Here is a 20,304-nt window from a genome sequence, read left to right as displayed (position 1 = left end):
ATCACGTATGCTTGTTTGGTCACAGTATAGTTTGAGGTATATTTGACTCCATTTATATATAAGCCTATGTAATGCATATTTCGCGATTGACAGGAATCAACAACATAAACATTGGGAATATCTTCCACTCCTATATGAGTCGATTTCAGCAAGGCACTTTGTGGATTTTAGTCACCAGAAGATATATAACTACAAGGTGAGAAACATCACGGTTGCATTTGTTTGCACCGGGTGATGGCCTTTTTTCCATCATGCTCCCAACCTGTTTTGACACTAATCCAAAACCGCATTAATCACATTGAAATTTATTACCACTTTTTAATTACACTACTTTATTGATACTATTTCTGTTGTTTCTAAAAATACTCTTTATCACCATTCCAAATATTTTGCATTTCCACCAATATGGGTAGATGTGCTCTGGGAATTCAGGTGCACTAGGGTGCTTTTTATATGTATAAAGGTGTGTATCACAGCACACATCACAAGATGGTAAAGTCAACTAACATGAACCACTTGTGATGTTGCATGACTATGAGAAGTACACTACTATTATAATCTATTGGAAATGAGCGGTCTCCTGATGGACATATATCAATATTTTGTTCGCAGCCTTGAAAAAGCCCTGTGGGCGAAACGCGCGTCGGCTGCTTTCTTCCTGAGATATATGAAAATAAACAGACCTCGATCCAAGAAGACCTGCTTGGACTATTCTATCATTTCCTCTTGAAACTACTTTATCTTGGACTGAATTGCATAGGGCACTGAGATTTCAAAGACTGTGTGAAGCAACACTTGTACTATTGGTATTAGAAATAATGAGAAGGGTGTGCTGAGGTATTCTATTCTTATATGTATGACCTAGGTTCTTATTGATCCTGGGACGGAACGACACCTTGGTGGGTAGGTGTCATATACCTCCAGCACCCTCGCCACAGTTGCAATTGCATAACGATTCGATGTCCCCATTTCACTTGGCGTAACTATTTAAGATGTGCGGCTCACTCTAAGCAAACCCATTCAATGTTGATATACGCCCCCTTAACCATGTTTCCTTCGGTTAGAGTTATTCTTTGTCAACGCTTGCTTGACAGATCTGGCTCCTCTGAAAGTTACTTGTCATCTGCATGGCATGACCTTACCCAAAATTGGATCATTTTTAATGACATACCAGTGTTTATTTAGAATGCTCCTTAACCTATCTTGCTGCTTACTAAACGTTGTTACTAATCTTTGAGGCCCTGTATACTGCGGCATTGATCCATTCTTCAGGGTACCCTCTGGTTCTAAACCTGCTTTTAAGGTGGATTAGTTCTTTTTCAGTTTCCCCATCTTCACTGCAATTCCGTCTGGTCCTCAGGCACTCACAATACGGAAAGCTCCTCATCAAGTTGGTTGGATGGAAACTAGTTGCATGAAGCAACGTATTCCCTGAACATGGTATCCTGTGTAATTTAGTTATTAACCTTCCACCGTGATGTATACTGTGAGGTCAAGGAAATTGATACTGGTCTTGCTGATATCATATGTAAAGCTTACATTTAAGTCGTTTATCCGAATTCTTCTGCTAAAATTCTTTGCCTAATCTTCAGTGCCCTTACACACCAGGAATAAATCGTCAATAAAACGACTCCAGTGCATCACATGATTTTCCCATTCCTTCTGGTATTGCGAATGGATCACCTGCTCCTCCCACCAGCCCATATGCAAATTTGAATAGTTGGGGGCGAAACAGGTGCCCATCCTGGTACTGCATAATTGATGGAAAAGGTCTCCATTAAACAGGAAAAATTACTCGCTAAACACTTTACAACCAAAGGATGGTTAAGGATTATTTAACTGCAAGAGAGATTTTTTTTAGTCAGACAGACGAATGGGCAGTATATAAAGTCAGAATATACATAATCAACAATATCGTTGGGTAATAGTAATAATGAATTCTGACATGGTGTCTGATATGGTACCAGAATGTGCCCACTGGGGTGTGATTTGATTAAAACCTTGACAAAGACAAATGTCAATGCCCACTTGGGCATTAATGTGTAAAAGCCCACTTGGGCTTTATTGTGTAAATGATGCAGTTACAGATGCATAAATGATGTCTTGATCAAACGAAATGATACATTTTACCAAGAAAATGGAATTAAGTGCAATTACCATAAATGGATTTTCCCTTTGAAAATTAATGAAATATGGTGAAAATAATAGTATTAATGACCAGAACTGTTAATACAGAGGAAATACTATGTTAATGTACAATTCAATCAGCATATACTGCAAAACTACAAGTCTGTCTTCACTAGCACTGTAGTTGTAGTTAACATGTGACACGTTTTTTGCACACAATGTGTCTTTAAAAAATGGCCACTCATATGCATCGGCATCGGTGAGCAAGGCTGCTGTGCAGCGGACACGTATTCGATGGTGGGCGAATAAAACGTTAAATATATATTACCTACTGGCGGTCGCCAGTAGGTAGTTATGGTTAGGACCGAGTTTCCATAGGAAGAGCATTTTTTGAACTTTGGCGTAGTTTGATAAATCTTCATGAAATTTTCAAAACGAATTCTTTGTTCATATCAACTTCTATGTTGAAAGTTTGGGGGTGATTTGTAAAGAGGCGGAGAAAAAAGGGGGTCCCAAAACGTGTTTTCTCCATGTTAAATTCCATAGGAAACTTTAGACAAGGCTACAGGTCGAACGAGTGAAAGGAATTACCCCAAATATGGCAGGGAGAAGGGTCTTGGTCTAGAAAACACGCTTTTGTTTCTTTGTTATAAATCCGTTCAGTAGTTTGTGAGAAATATCGAAATTTACAGATATCGATATTTGGGAATTCTGCCATCTGATTGGCTGTGGCGTTACGAGCACGAGCTTTCTGCTGATTAGCTGCGAGCGGTTGCAACTAGGAAGTGTTGGCCGCCATATTGTGATTCTGTTGAAGCGAGTAAGGAGAAAAAAGGGTGAAAAAAGTGGGAAAGAGGAGGTTAGGAACACTGTACTCTCTGTGGGGTGTTTTGGGTGTGCTATAGTGGGGGTGCGAAGCGGAGTATTCACCCCTACCGGTGTGAAAGTGCTGAGCTACGGAAATTAAGTGAGGTATTTCCTAGAGTGTGATGCTGCTAAGGTGAGGTGGTGCGGGACTCGGGGATTAAAGTGGGAGCCCAAACTGTGTGTCTTATGCTGTGAAGTCATGTGCCCTGGCCGGTGCAGTGCAGCTGTGGAAGTAGTGTCAGCATGTGTTTATACCTACTAGGATGAACTAGTGACCCATATTGGTCTGAAAGTCTTGTGGTACGGAAAATATGTGAGGTATTCTCTAGAGTCTCATGGAACTAAGAAGTGTTGGCCGCCATTTTGTGATTCCGTTGAAGCGAGTAAGGGGAAAAAAGAGCGAAAACGTAGGAAAGAGGAGGGTAGGAGCATTGTAACCTCTGTGCAGTGTTTAGGGTGTGCTATACAGGGGGTGAGAAGCAAACTACTCATACCTACTGGTCTGAAAATGCTGGGCTACGGAAATTAAGTGAGATATTGCCTAGAGTCTGATGCTGCTAAGGTGAGCTGGTGCGGGACTCGGGGATTAAAGCGTGAGCGCAAATTGTGTGTGTTATGCTGTGAAGTCATGTGTCGAGGCCGCTGCAGTACACCTGTGGAAGTAGCGTCAGCATGTGTTTATATCTAGTAGGATGAACTACTGACTCGTACTGGTCTGAAAGTCCTGGGGTACGGAATATATGTGAGGTACTGTCTAGAAGTTATAGGGTGGCTCTAAAAAGAGCCCTAGTGTTCATTAGTTGGAGCTACATATAAGTGCGGATGCACAGCTTCAAGTTATTCAGGAAAACTCGGTTTCCCTGATCTGTGAAGTGTACTCCATCACTTCTGTAGATATCCGCCATATCAAAACGCATATTGTTGTTGTAGATGGACCCCATTTTGTGGTCTCTGAGGTATGCAGACACAGCTTTGTTGACTTTCTTCAAAATTGTTTGGACCATTTCCACTTCTGTCTTTGGCATATATTGGAATATACAAAGACAGTTTGAGGCAAAAGTAACATCAATTGTCCAAAGGTGTCCTTCATAAGCATTTCCAAACCTACCCCAGTCAATGTGCCTAGGTCGATTCCACCACAGTGCACAATCACGAGGTCAGGGTGCTGGAGATGCAAACAGGTTTTAACCAAAGGCAACAATTGGTGCCACTTCAGTCCTCTCTGTCCAGACTATTTAATGTCCAAATTTTGTAAACCGAGGTCTAAGTCAATAAGTCTCTGTTCTGCATATCTCTTGCACCAGAAAACATAGCTATATCCTACGATCCACACTAGCATTTGGAAGATATGGCTGGAAGGTATGGAAAGATGTCTGTAGCCCATGTAGTTTCTTTTCACATACAAAACGGTACCTGATTGGGAGATGAAAAGCATTGTTTTTTAAAAGTAGGATGCACATTCGTTTTGTGGAAAACCATCTTAGTGATTGGGTAAGAAAAAGCAGTTTGAACGTGGAGTACATGTTATAGGATAAAATTTGCACAACTCAACCACACCTGCTACTTGCATTTGGAAGGCAGTGTTTGAACTTAAAACAATCGTGAACTTTTAACCTGCACGTGCTGTTAAATGTTTGAGAAAATGTTGCAAAAAAATATTGTTATGTTTTAAAACATTGATGAACTTTTAACCTCCACGTGTTGTAGAATGTTCTAGAAAGTGCGTTGATAGAATACGTTACATTTCGGACTTCTATGTCTACTTGAATATTAAAAAAACGGTTTATATGGAAAATTAGTAAGACAGTAATAGAGAGAAGTTTTGAAACCTAAAAGAATCAAGGAACTATTCTAAATTGTTCTTTATATGTATTTATGTGTGGAGGAGCAAAATTATAGAAACAACAGCACCAGGAAGAAGCAGGGCGTCGGGGACGGGGGGAGATGGGCACAATGGCACACATGTACAGTCAAGTACAGCACAAGTAAAGACAAATGGCCAAAATGAAACACACCAACAAGGAGCATAAGTCGCAAAACCCGGCAACATCACACCACTGAACGAGCATAGAAGTGAAAACCACACTGCATTCATATAGCATGTGTACAAAGGCCGGTCGTGGGTGTTGTGGGATGTGTGCGACTGTGTTCATCATGGATGAGATGCCCAGCCCGTGGCACATGGGCGGGTTCACTGTGTTACGTTGTGAAACAGCTGCTCCTCCCTCCCTTGAGCCCCCATACTTTTATACGGTGTGCTGTTGAATCCCGTGCACTCGTACGGCACAGCATTGTAATGCGTATTTTGGCATGTCCTGCGACATTCGAACTACACCATGAGAGTGCTGTTTGGTGGTGGTGTATGCCATTTTACAACATCGTTTGCTGCGGCCCTTGTGGCAGGCCACACCAGAACACAGAGACACACTTACTGCACTTCCTGCACATCGACATGTTCGAGACATCTTGTTTCACTTGCCTGATAGGCACACCCCTGCACTGACCTGTGTAGGCCGGACCAGCACACGTGTGTTGTGCTTGCAAGGAGGATGCGTGTGTAGCTACATGTCCAGGGTCACTACTAACACTGAGGTGATATGTTAATGTCTGCTGAAGACAGCACACTGTGATGTTGCAGGGCATTTGCTTATCATGCTAACACAATGACCACACGGACACACTTGCTCAGATGCGGGTTTGGGGGGCGTTGGTTATCCTGGGGTTGTTGTGATGAGTCTTGTGGCCCTCATGAGTATGCCTGTATTGTGGTCATTGACTCTATGGCATCTGTGGGTGTTCTGGTGTGTCTCTTTGCTGTGTTATCTTTCATGCTGCAGGTAGTCGTCCTGCTTAACACTAGCAGAAGGCAGGTGTAACATTTTGGTGGTAACGTGGGTTATCTCCGGAATTAATTTTGCATTGCAGTTGTGAAAGTTGTGATGTCATTTCTTCGTGTGCAGACGAATATACGGATTGGGCAGTGTATCCTGTCAAGATCCAGCACCTGACGCACTATTCCTAATCAAAATAAATACAATGAGATTTCTTCATTGATTTTGTGTGTATACTGTATGTGCAGGCACTACCTCAGTGCAATTCAATACAGGATTTTAGTATTTAGAATAAATCGCAAAGGTGCACCTCATGTCTTTTTGCATGGGAACGGCTACTCTGCATTTCATTATTAGCACTTTATTGCAACTAAAGTTGAGATAAATCTAATTCAATATTTAGAAATTGGTGCAAACTGGAGAGATCAATAGTATTCCCACGATAAGTGCTCCAAAATTTAACTATAACAAAAGAAGGGATAGATCGGGGGCTTTTTAAAGAGGTCCACGCTCCGTGCCCAACTGGGTCATGATCAACAAAAGGAGTTGGGGTCGTTCCTCTGAGTTGTACTATCACCTAGTTCGTGGTGGTGATCTGAGAAAGATGTGTGTCGTGTCGGAGGTAATCGGGTCAGGGGATCCCGCTTTAGCAGAACTAGGGTTCTCACACACCCAGCAAGCTAGGTGTCATGCTTCATCATATGGACCTGCTCCTCGTTGAGCCGGCGCTGCAATGCTCAACGGGCACCCGCGAAGGGGCTCTTTGTCGGAGATCTTTTGTTCCTTGCCGTATGATGAAGTGGGGGTGTGTGGCCCATGTATGTGTAGATAATGAGTGGTGCTGTGTGTGTGATCCAAAAAAGGTCGGATATTCCAAAGAGCTACCTTTTATTCTGGTTGGTAATCCGCCTTACTAAAAAATATTATAAAAGAAATAGAGAGGAAACAGCCCTAAAAAGGGGGATATAATTATTCATTATTGTTGTGCTCTTCTCTATGGGTCGGTCGACATGTTTCTTACCCTGTTGGTCAATTACTACCGTGGCAATTCTTCAGGACCTATATGTGCAAAAATGTGTCGGTGTTTGAAAATCTACACTAAATGGTGTACCTAATTGGATGCTACCATTCAGAAAGGACTACATATCTCTGCTTGTGTAGTCTGTCGCGAAGACCTATGGGAAACATAAAACAACACGGGAGAGAGAGAGGATAACATTGGTCAATTTTGATGCTATCAACTTGGTCTCCATACTGTGACTTATTTCCCAGTGGTTCTTACCTCCTTCTTAAATATCTGGTAATAGTGACATGTTGTGGCACACAAGTTAAAATATAGTTAAAATATAGTGGCAAACTCTCTCACTCTCAGACCAAACATATGGTGATTATACTATGTAGTTTAAAAATGTAACACCATGGTGGATACCAGCAAATAACAGTAATAAGAACAAGAAAGAGCCACACAGCAGTTAAGAAAACAATCGAAAAGGTTTATGAACATTGTTTGTGAAACTTTATTTTTGTATAAACACATATAAACCATAAACTATTTTCCAACTTTATTTTTTTATTAATATATATATAAAAATAAACCAATAAATAACATTTAACAAATATAATAGAAAACAATTAGGTGGAAGATTCCTGTGGGGACTATGGATGTCAACGACAGAGCTTGGAAAATAAAGCACAAAATAAGGACGTGTGTAATGTGCATATCAAAGGACTGAGAGAGAGAGAAATAGAGAAGGAAAAACAAGCCTGAGAGAGAGAGAGAGAGAGAGAGAGAGAGAGAGAGAGACTGTTGCCTCTGCGCATCGATTAGCAAATAATTACCTGGTGCCATCGGAGTGTGCAGCAGTGGGCGAACTGCACGTGCCCGTCAAAACCCCGCCGACCTCAGATGTGTTGCAGAATCCTGAGTCCTGAATGGAGGAGACCACATCACATTGTGTGCAGATCTTAGAGATGTCGCTGAGTCCTGAATGGCGGAGACCACATCAGCTTCTTCGTGGATGTGACAGATGTCGCTGAGTCCTGAACGGTGGAGACCAGTTGAGCTTCTCAGCGCCCAGCATATCTCACACATGTCGCTGAGTCGCGAGTCGTCAATGGCGGAGAGCACCTCAGGGTTTGGTGCCGCTAAGCCTGTGGAACTCAAGTTTGTGGCACGTGGTGGTAGGCTCCTCATGGCCACATGAGTTTGGGGTGGCAGTAACCCTATGCATATGAAGTCTGCGTCAAGGGGATGGTATGTCACTGACGGCCATATAGCTGAGGGTGCGACTAACCTTATGTGCAACTTTTCGTGGACTCTTTATGGTTGAGACCCATGGACCGTTCACCAGCTAGTCAGCACCGGCAATAAAGGATGTGACGTTGTTGATCTATTATATTTGCGTGGTAACATGGCCTGTGCCGCATGTGCTGGAGGAGTGTGGTGTGTGTGCAAACTTGCCCTCAGGGAGTGGCTGTGAGATGTTGAGAATTAGACCTCTGACCTGCATACGAACAGCGAGTACGCCAGCAACAGGTAGCTATGTGGGGCCAACGTTGGAACGTACTTGGAGTGGCGTGGCGTACGACGGAACAGGGCATGGACAGACACAATGACGCCGACGGTTCGTAATACTGCATCTGGGAGTCGAGCGGACTGGCCGCTGCTGTCCCTCTGCAAGCCTAGGTCCGAACTGTTCATAGCTCACACTACATAAGTATTGAAAAAACATTTTGGGATTCAGTCCGTCACATGGCATCTGTCCGAGGCATTTGTAAAAACATACAGAGTACTTTCTGTGAGAGATACCCCTTTGGACGCTCCCTCTCCCCACATTAGCAGGTAACATACCCTTTCTCCACATTACCGACATACCCCCCAACAACCTTCTTGGGCCCAGAAGTATCCCTGTGCCGTTGGACAAAGAAGAATCTTAGTCATGTATAGATTTACATATAAAAAAAAATGATTTAAAGAAAAGAACAACAAATAAGACTGAAGGGAGTCTGGTGCTGTGGTTGCTGCCACAAAGTTGGGGTCACTGCTGTTCAGGACTCAGGACATAGTTACACATGTCGGATTTGTTTGTGTTAAATAGGGTTAGTGGTACCAGAAGCATTGAGAGTGTGTGAGCCTGTGATGATGTTTGATGTGTACGGGTCGCACTGGGAGCAATGTGTCTTGCCTACTGGACTGCGTCATGTGGAATCTGGACTGTACCTGAATTGTGAGGACTGCTAACCGTAGTGTAGGTCAGAGGTAGCGGTGAGGAAGGGCATACAGCCTTGCGCATACCTTGGTGGCCTCACCGGCCTGCGTAGTGCAGGTTCAGTGGCACCACTTGTCGGCAGGCTTCAATCTGTCAATACTCCTTACTAATCGAAGGGAGTGAGGTGCTGTGGTCACTGCCATGAAGTTGGGGTCGCTGCCATTCTGGAGTCAGTTACACATGTGGGATTTGCTGGTGCTAAAGAGTGTTAGTGGGACTACGTATCTCCATCCTTGCATATGGAAATATGCTTCAGTGATCGAAGGGAGTCTGGTGCTGTGGTAACTGCAAAGAAGTTGGGGTCGCTGCCATTCAGGACTCAGGACAAAGTTACACATGTGGGATTGGTTTGTGTTGAACAGAGTTAGTGGCAACACATGTCACCAGCCTTCCATATGGCAATATGTCTCACTGATGGAAGGGAGTCTGGTGCTGTGGTTGACTCACGGACTTGGGGTCACTGCTATTTAGGACTCAGGACACAGTTACACATGTACGCTTGTGTTGAAGACGGTTAGTGGCTCCATGTGTCGATGGTCTTCCACAGTGTAGGTTAGCGGCAACGGTGACCAAGGGCCTACAGCAACGTGCATACGTTGGTGGCCCCACCGGCCTGCGTAGTACAGGTTCAGTGGCACCACGTGTCACTGGCTTTCCATATGCATATATCCTTCACTGATTGAAGAGAGTTTGGTGGTGTGGTCGGTGCCACGAAGTTGGGGTTGCTGCCATTTAGGAGTCAGGAACCAGTTACACATGTGGGATTGGCTTGTGTTGAACAGGGTTAGTTGGCACCACGTGTCGCAAGTCTTCCACTGTGTAGGCCGGAGGCAGTGGTCAGCAAAGGTCCACAGGCAGGTGACGCTGACTTCAGTTGCACAGATTGGGAGTATTTGGTCTTCTTAACCCATTATAGTCTCTTACACAGTTTGCGTCGCTACTAATGTTGAATTGTGAACTGTGTAAGCCCTATGTAGGGCGCAGGCAGCGGTTAGGATGGGCACACAACCACGTGGCGGTGAGTTGAGCTGCATAGTTCGTGGCACCTGGAGTACTCGGCGTGTGCGCACCCTGCGATGATACGTGGTCCTGGCGGCCCGCACTGGGAGCAATGTCTTGCCTTGATAAGGTCATGTGGAGATGATTTATGGTGCAGTGAGTTAGTAGTATCTGAAGTACACAGCGTGTGCGCATCCTGCGATGAGGTGTGTTCCCGGCTGGCCGCACTGGGAGCAACGTGTCTTGCAAACTGGACTGCGTCCTCTGCAATCGCCACTGCATCTGAATTGTGAGCCCTGCTGTCCGCAATGTAGATCGAAGGCAGTAGTTAGCATAAACATCGAGGAATGCTTTTTGTCACTTCTTGACAAAATCCGAGGACATAGGGCACAATTCTCTGTGCAATTAATAAATCAAGGCTGAATTCAAGTTGTGAACCCTGCTGTCCGCAGAGCACATCAAAGGTAGTAGTTAGCGTAGACATCAAGGAAGGCTTTTTGTTACTTCTTCTTTACAAAATCCGAGGACATAGAGTAAAGTTCTCTGTGCAATTAATAAATCAAGGCTGAATTCAAGTTGTGAACCCTGCTGTCCAAAGAGTAGATCGAAGGTAGTAGTTAGCATAGACATCGAGGAATGCTTTTTGTCACTTCTTCTTGACTAAATCCGAGGACATAGAGTACAGTTCTCTGTCCAATTAATAAATCAAGGCTGAATTCAAGTTGTGAACCCTGCAGTCCGCAGTGTAAATCGAAGGCAGTAGTCGGTACAGACATAAGTCTGTGGTGCTGTGGCGCTGGGTTCGCAGGGGGCTTGTGTGAAGGAGCCCGCAGTCATGGTGCAGCCACGTGCCAAGCTGAGGGTTGCCGCTCTGGCAGACTCGTTGGTCTTCGCACAAGTGAACCATGCCCAGGGCCTGGGGTATTTATTCATACTCCTACGCTGGAGTGGCGTACATTGGACCAGCCCACTCCGCTTCAAGGGGGGGGGACAACAAAGCTATATGACCGAGATCTTCCCCACTGCCTGAGGTAACATGGTTGCATCCACTGTGCACTACACTACAAGTATCAATAGTATATCTCCACATGGAGAGGTTTGTGCTTTGCATAGTGAGGTGTGTGCAGCACATCATCGGTACACTTGGCAGTGTGTGAATTATTATTAATTGGCGACTTGCCTCCTTCACACATACTTGGTTGCCACATCTCGGAACATTCAACTTTGTGCGGTTGAGGTGATATGGTATTTTGGGAAGGTCCATTGTCCTGTTTTGCGCTGCCTTGGTGGTAGTAGCGGGAGAGTGGTCCGGGGGGGAGGTTCTGGTGGTAGTGGCGCTGGGTGTTGTGGCCTTGTTGGGTGTTGGAGCTGCATGATTAGTACCTCAATCACTTGTTGGTCTTTAGATGTGGGTGTGAGTTGGGTGTAATTCACGCAGTAGATAACTGAAGTCCTTACATCATTTAAAGGTTGATGTTAATTTGTTACTGGTAAGTCAGCCTATCGCCTGTTTTTAGAAAGCAGTGCAGATTTGGCTGGTTGTTGAAAATATGGGGAAGGGGTGTTTTCGTGTTTTTTTACACAGGAACAGCTAGTTTGCATATCATTAGCATTAGTTGTGGCTCTGGTTTGTGGAGAATTTGTTGGCGGAAGGCATAGATGGAAGAGTGGTAAGATTTGTAGTTTTCACCAGTTTGAGAATGGTATTATAATTAAAAAACACAGAAAAAAGATATGTTTAATGAACATTATAATTCGAAATTAGCATTTAAATAACCTGAAATTCACTGAAAAAAACATAGGTTTTACAGACGTTCTAGTTAGGAATTAGCATTTAAAAAAACCTTAGAAATTCATTGAAAAAACCATAGGTTTCAGGGACGTTATATTTAGTTGGACATTTCACTCATACAAAACGATAGAAATTTGTCTGTTATAGTTAGCTCAGCTAACTATAACTTGCACACACCTGCAATGCACAGCTGATGATGTCACATATTACATCATTCATGACTTGGTCAGTGACATCACTGATGATGTCACTGACGACATCTCAAATGACATCACTGATGACATCATCCGTGTGACAATCTGATGCACCACCTCACACTTTAATATAACCTTTGATACATCCACTCTAAAATATAGAGTATCATTTTCAAAACCATTGACACACCAATACCAGTTACTACATAAGCATTCACTGCTTCCTAGATCTAGACACACATCCACTCATTCACCCATACAGTCCCTCATACATGCAGTCACTCATGAATACAACAGTATCATATGCACTCATACATCTATACAGATACTCACACACTGACACTCACCCATGGAGTTATTCACACACCTAGTCAGTCATGCAAAGAATCAATCACACTCCCATGTATTCACCTATACAGTTATACACACACCACCTTACTTATACATACAGATACTAATGCATACTTAGTCTCTTATGTAAACACTGATACAAGTACACACACATCCATACAGCCACTCTCACAATCACTGACACTCATGTATTATATATTTATATACTTCAACTCTCACATACACTGTATTTTATATATGTAGTTACTTGCTCATGTGCCACTGAGACATCCATTCAGTTACCAACACATATACACACACTCGCCCACCCATACAGCTGTTTCTACATGCACTTTTGAACCCATACACCCAGTGAATCAACCACTCACACATCTATGCACAGTCAGACACCTCTCACCCACCCACACACTCACTCTCCCATACAAATACTCAGGCAACCAATCAATAACCCATAGATACACTTATGTTGCTACTGAGCAACCCATGCAGCAGGTTACACAATAACAGACAGACTGATACAGACATTAACAATTTAGTCACTAACTCATGCATTCAGTAAGACACAACTAATCACTCATTTATACAGTCAGCCACATACCTACTAAATCCTTTATACATACACTTATACACCCACTCATTCTTCAATACAGCTTGGCATATATATAATACACATTTAAAATTTACAGAAACACACAGTCACTGGATGATGTCATCAGTGATGTCATTTGAGATGTCATCAGTGATGTCACTGACCAGGTCATGAATGATGTAATGTGTGACATCATCAGCAGTGCATTGCAGGTGCGTGAGTTATAGTTAGCTGAACTAACTATAACAGGGACATTTCTATCATTTTTTATGAGTGAAATGTCAAACTAACTATAACGTCCCTGAAACCTATGTTTTTTTCAATCAATATATATATCTTCAAGGGCCATAGATGTGCAGTTAAGAATAATAAATCTACAATTCCTCTACTTGCACTTACCTTTCTATATTTTGTGCGCTATTCTGTCCACGATATTAGTAAATCATGATATTTCAAACCTCAAAATTCCTCAGTACAATCGCACACACAGGGTAGGGACAGTGCATTTGAGTACAGAAAGAAATGTGCTGTTCTCAGCAAAGGTATGAACTCTGGAGGTTTGTGTCTGTTTTGGGGAAAGCACATATTTGATGTTTGAAACAGTAGCCCTGTCTTCCAATGGAGGTAGACCATGCCTCATTTTAAAGAGGGGGCAATGATCCGTCCAGTCGCAAGTTCAGTGCTCTTTGAAACTCAGCAAACCAACTGTCTCAAGCATACCTGATCTAGACCCTTACATGCAGTTGCAAATATTGTGGATGTATGATAAATGTCATTCTAGGTAGAAGCAATTAAGCAAATGTACCGATTACCACATTCTATTGTGCTCTATTGTAAAATTATAGGTTTTATTTTTGCCCTTCTCTAGGCATACAATGATAAAAAGTTTCTGTAATATATGGTTGTTATCCAAACAGACTTTTTAAATTAAATGACATTTAGGAAAGGAGAATTGGTATGGTAAAATAGTTGCTCACCTTCGTTCCAGGAGAGATTGGTTCTAATCAAGTTTTTTCACTAACAATTGCATAACCTCAGCTAATGACTTTACCTTCTTATGCCTCAAATTGTAAATATATCTAGTGTAGATCTCTGCAGTGGGAAGATAGCTGTGCTTTATGAGACTGCACCACTAACAAGTTCTTTCCTTCCACTTTCTCATCACATCCTAGTGTCCACAATCAGGGTTCAACTGAACATCCTAATATGCACACACAATCTCTCTTTTGTCTCACTTCCTTTCCCTATGCTTGAGGGAGAGGCCACAGTCCCATCTTAGCAGTAGCTCAGCTCTCGTAAGTAATAAACAATTCAACACCTAAAAATAAAAGTTTGTTTGCAAGCACTTCTTGGGGTACCCTCGTAGCTTGCTTTAAGTGAACAGGATTTTCTCAAATAAAGGCAGTGGTGCATTAACAGAAGCACAAACAATAACATTAAAGTTAAGAAAATAATGGACATGGACAAATTCGGTACGGTGATGCTATCCAGGGGAGTTTGTCAGAATTTTTTTACAGTGATAATTAGAATTGTGCACTGATGATATACCAGTGATGTACAATTGCAAACAGATGTATACATAATCTTGACACTTTGTTGTGACCAATCTAATATTAGAGATCATGTGAGCGCCATGTTGTTCTGTTTTATACTTTTATACAAAAATCAAATTATGATCAAATCCAAACCAATTTCGATAAAAAGTATAGAGTTCACTTATTGAAATACCACAGAAAATATCCACATGTAATTTAGAGATGAGGATGGGTAAAAAAAATAGTTTTGATATTTTCAGAGTGGTTTCAAAATAGAAATTCAGGCACATCAGATCTCCTTGTGTGCTTTAAAAATATCCACAAGGGGGCTGCACTGCATTTGTTTTTAGCAGTAAAATTAACATTGCATTGTAAATAAAATATAGTTCTGAGAAACATTTTGTTTACTAAAGTGCACAAAAGGCCAGATTTTGAGAACTACTTTTGAAAACTAATGTCCAAACTTTCAGGTCTCCATATTCAGATCTAGTGTTCCAAGTGTCTTCATTTTCAAGGGAAAAAGGTTGTTTCTGCTATTTTTCTCCAAATGCGTTAAGTCAGCCTGCGAGGTCTTGAGTGTGCCCAGCCTGCCCACCATGTAAACTCGCACTTGACCTTGGAATATTTTTAATTTATTAGCCTGCTCCATCCCTAGCACCATTATGAGCGGCCTGTTGATAGAATGAATATGCTGTACCTGCATTTGAGGGCCCGGCACTTTGCCTTGATTCTACTGTCTGATTTTTAAGGGTGCGATTGCTTGCTGTGTGGGGCAGCCATGTGCAGGGGCTAGGGTAAAGACTAGGGAGCCTTTCAACCCACATCTTCCAGTTCTTTTTCCTACTTAGCTGTCGCCTCTCGCACCGGCTCCACTATCTTCATTTGAGAGCCCAGAGAGGAGAAAAACGCTGTTGAGCCACGCTCCAACATGCTGTGATTGGTTTCCAAATAAACAGCCACTTAATCTTGGGGATATTCAGGGACCCACTAGTCTTCTTCCTACTCACCACATTCTTGAATGGCCTGCTGCATGATTCTTTCATCCCAAATTAGTATAGCATCACGCCTGAGCCACATCTCCCAGGTCCTCTGCCAATCTAGAGTCAGTTGTATTAGTTTCTTGCTCTGTTAACTTGTTAAGGGGGTTGTGTCTGAATATGATGTTTCAGCATTTTGAATGCACTTCTTTTTGCACTGCCTCTACACTCTTTTTTCAGGTTTCTCTCTGTGACGTGGCAAAGTTATGCCGGGGCTAATTTTGTGGATGCCTGTAAGGTCACCTGACCTAGAAGCTCTCCCTTGTCGAATCATTCATTAGGTCTGGATGACTTCTGGGGTTCGCACCATCACAGCTTGTTGGTGGACCCCCATGTGCCAAACACAAGTAGTGTCCAGTTATTCCTCGGATCTCCCTGGTTTCCTTGACTAGCACCATCTATGCTATTTGATGGACCCAGCACCTATGTATTTGTGGTGTGTTTAGATTCCCTGGGTCTGTCTGATTTCTTGTGGTCATACCATCACCCATGCTTTGAGGACACACAGACCCATATACATAATTACAGGGGCCTGTCCGATTTCCTTGAGTTGAACCATTACCACCCATGTGTGGGCCCCTCAGATCAATCTACATGTGGTGCCTGACCTTTAGTTTCCTGGAGTTACACCGTCACCATTCCAGGATGCTCCTAACAGACTTATGCATCACTGGGTCTGTTATATCCTTGGGTTACTCATCTGCCACTCCTGGGTGAAGTCAACAGAGCATATACTATGTCTGGCTGTTTAATGCTTATTCCTTCAGGGAGCATTTCCCATGCTTCATATTCAACGCGTTTTAAACTGTATGATATAGATAACTTGAAAGGTAGGTATCTGCATGCATAGCCATCTCTTCTCACATTTTTCTTCTATGTTCATGCATATCCGCAGCAACACTGTTTCACAATTTGAGCAGCATTCAACATAAATGCACGACAATAAAATACTTCCACATAGGCCACATTGCTCCAACAAAATTTCCATCACTATTAAGTGAGCCTTTTCACATCATGCAAACTTCATTTCAATATTTTGTCACCTCATCTCTGGCATGAAGTTCTATATAAGCTGACTTACAATGCTATACAGAGTCGCACAGCACATTCTTATTCTTGATACCCTCTTCCACTTCACAGCCTTCCCTGAAGTTTATTACAGCAGGGACATTCTTGACTAAGTCAAGGCAACCATTTCTCCTTGTGAGACCAACAAGAGACCAGCTACCTGGCCCTGAGAACAGGTTTTGACCGTTAAAGACAAAAAGGGTGCTGGATTAAGTCCTCAGTCCTTCTTTAAAAAAGAACAACCAACAACAGTTGCCCTCTTTTGTCTTGTCTTCCCCGATTCTCGCAGCATTCTGACTTCAAGGAGCTAGGACAAGGGTTTTATAATTATGTCCCACTGCAGGTCAGTAATATTCCATAAATGAGTGGGTATATCCTAGTCTATCCACAGCTATCTTTTTTAACATTACAAGTCCCTAATGGCACAAACTATTCAATGAAGCACTATTCTTTAGTTTCTCAAGAGGGCTGCAGGGAGTGTCTCCTAGTTCCCTTCCTTGAGCCCTGCGGCCCCACTTCCAAAGTCCACCCATCGTAATCAGGGACAGCTTTCTCTTGCTCAAAGAGAATGTCACCCCATTGGAAAACAAATACGTTCCTCCCTCCATAGAGATTACTGCTCCCTCGATCGCCTTCATAAAGTCTGTGATCGGACAAAACAAGTGTTGGCTGGAATAACACCTATGCATGACTTAAGTTTAAAAAATAAAACTAATAAGAGAAGGAGTTAAGAATGAAAATGAACACTGTCTCAACACTTCTTTATAGGGCTGGGGCACTGTGACAATGGGGTTGATGTACCAGTGTCTGGTTCAAAATATAATCAATTTTGGCAATCAAGAAAGTCACACAAAGTGCTTGCATGGAGGCACTTTCGAAGCACTTTGTAACCACAACAGTGCTAAATAAAAGTTTCTAAACCTATAATAAAGGACACAAGGAAAATTGGGCTTCTGGTGGCTTCGTTCGCATAGAAACGGGTCTGAGTACCCCCTCTAAATGCATTTTAAAAATTTGACTGGCCAGTTGTCCGATTCACACTGGTTTTTGGTCTGTTTATTTTTAAATTGTTTCAAGCTTCTTCCATTAATAATAAATCCCGCCCCTGTTTTGAGAAATAAGATATATGGATGAAATGTTGAATGTTTGCAGATTACTGTTTTAATGTAACAGGTACTGCATACAGTATTGGCATGGGCATTCAGATACATAAATTACAATATATATATATAAAGTACATTTTGGAAGAAAGTTCTCAAAAAAAGCTGCAACCACTGTTTAGATGCCATTTATAAACAATAACAAGCCTGTCATTACATACTGTAAACAAATATCTCAAGAACTGAACCATCACAACGCAGAATGTACAGTTCAATACATTTTAATGCTACTTAAAATAATGTACACATCCAAAAGGTATGCAAAATTAAAAGGGTCCGTAAACTTCAATATTCTTTCTGAAGAATCCCAAGATTGGTTCAAAAATAGATTCCAAAAGCATACAAAAATAGAAATGTTGGATTGATTGAGACAAAACACTTTTAAATTCTGCTTAACCAAAAACAGTAACATCAGAACATCAGCGATACCTCACAACAACATAAGGTACACTTATGATAAACTGAGTAAATGAAAACCTTCTGTCAATTACACATAGCATATACTTACTCAAATGTTTTTACAATTGTGATTATCAGTTGTCACGTGTTTCATCTATTCTCACAGTTTTGTTTAATGAAAGCCTTAAATATTTAACACGTTTTGTAGGTATAAAAGATATACATATAAAAATACATTTTGACGGAAAAACGCTTAGGACTATTTACAAAGGTAATGAATATTGAAATGTATCACCATATTGCATATTTAAATCCTCTCATTTTATAGTACAACTGAATGCAGACAAGATGGAGGTCATGATGCATTTTACTTTAGCTCACAACATAACTAGACCTAAATTAAATCTCTGTTTAATAATGACACTACTTTTTAGAGAAACTGAGAATGTACTGTCCTAGGACAAACAGGAAGTGCATGTAAGATGATGGGATGAAGGCAAGCACCCCTACTTAGCCAAAGCACTGCTTATCAAGTTTTTCACAATTAATTGCGCTTGGTTTGTCTGAGAAATGCCCACACATTTCCTCTATTGGTTTGTTTACCTTATATCAGTGTTATGCTATAGAAAAAGGCAAAGAGGCCTTGAACTTGCCCCGAAAACTTAAATTTGTGAATTTACTAAATTGTCAACACCAATTACAATAACCAGAGTAAGCGTGTTTAGAGTTTGTTTTGTTTGTTAGCAATTTATTTATTCTCCACTCAGTTATTTCCTTCAGAGGAACTAAAAATTATGGTGGACGCAAGGGCAGATTCCTAATAAAAGTATGTTATTAGATTCTAAAATGAACGTGATGAAATTATCCAATATATTCAAACATTTTATCCAATATATTCAAACATTTCCTCACTAATCAGCGAGACAAAATAATATGCTAAATAAATACATAGATACAATAATATGGTTAGAAAAATAGGTTTTATGATGATGCAAGTTTAAATAATTAACGAATAGTATTAATACATAAAATACTTTTCTTACAATTTACTTTTATGATTGACAAAAGCCTTTCTTTATCTTGAATTTGCGTTGCAAAAACAGAGGTGACAAAGAGCAGAAGTCAATCGAACGAAAGTCCTGCCACATAATAATAGCAAGCAACAACAGTTCTCCTCATGGAGGAAGGTCGTGACGGTTTCAAGGTCGCATCAGCTAGGAGGTCCTCTCCATGTAAAGCCTTCAATATGGTGGGTAATAAACATCTTTGATAAATAGTTCACAGTTTCTAAGTGCAGTTTGCATCTCACATACGTACCTAGAGCAGAGTTACTGCAGCTCGATGCAGTATGTCATTAAGGCATTACACACCAAGAATTTGATCATGGCGTGTACTTGTAAGCACAGCACAAACACAACGAAACTTTAAAACAGAAATGGAATGTCTTAGCAAATAAGGCAACAGTTGATGAGTTGTATTTACAACAGCAGACTGTGAGAATATTTGGAAGGGGATTCTGTGGCAAGAAAGAAACCGTACGCATCGAGAGAAAGCCCATCAATAGCTGATGGTCAATTTATTTTTGTTGAGTTCTCGCTCCAAGTTTCCAATCAGATTATCAATACTTTCCTGCAAGTCCTGTAGGTCTACTCTGGGATCTAATGATGAATCTATCTTCTGCATGGCCATGAAGGCCTTAAGTGGATGTTCTTTGGGTAAAGATATCTGATCCTCTGTCACATTCTCTGGTTTATCTGTTCTGATGATGTCCTCCCCACTTTCGATGTCTTCTGAGGGGACATCATCATAGTCTGCTTCGTTCAAGTTTTCTTTTACATTTAAAAAGTAGTTCTCCCCACAACTGCTCCAGTCTCCTGCATAGCGATTACTCGAGGGGCTGTCCAATCGAACTGGCCTTGGCCGACGAATTCCTGCCATTTCAGAGTTGTTCAAATTCAACACTTGAGGCCGCTCTTTTTTCCTCCTCAGATAAGGCTGCTGTTCTGGGGATGTACTGGTGTACATTGACTCTTTGGCAGTTGAAGTTTGCACTAGAAAAAAACATAACATTTAGTTAAGGTATTGT

General features: G+C 41.7%; 1 protein-coding gene across 3 annotated transcripts in view; it reads right to left on the bottom strand.

Moving 5' to 3' along the window:
* Window positions 1–17,797: 17,797 nt before the first annotated feature.
* Window positions 17,798–20,304, bottom strand: part of SYDE2 (synapse defective Rho GTPase homolog 2) — a 200,441-nt gene continuing 197,934 nt past the window's right edge. For 2 of the 3 annotated variants that reach the window (XM_078645550.1, XM_078645552.1), the window contains one exon: window positions 17,798–20,269. In XM_078645550.1, the coding sequence (XP_078501676.1) occupies window positions 19,776–20,269 (494 nt within the window). In that variant the 3' untranslated portion in view covers window positions 17,798–19,775. The remainder of the gene's footprint in view (window positions 20,270–20,304) is intronic. The other variant, XM_078645551.1, reaches the window with a different exon arrangement.

Source organism: Lissotriton helveticus, chromosome 1_1, assembly GCF_964261635.1.
Source record: "Lissotriton helveticus chromosome 1_1, aLisHel1.1, whole genome shotgun sequence".
Taxonomy (NCBI): Eukaryota; Metazoa; Chordata; class Amphibia; order Caudata; family Salamandridae; genus Lissotriton; species Lissotriton helveticus.
The sequence above is the reverse complement of the archived record's forward strand: the minus strand, read 5'-3'. Positions and strand labels throughout refer to the sequence as shown.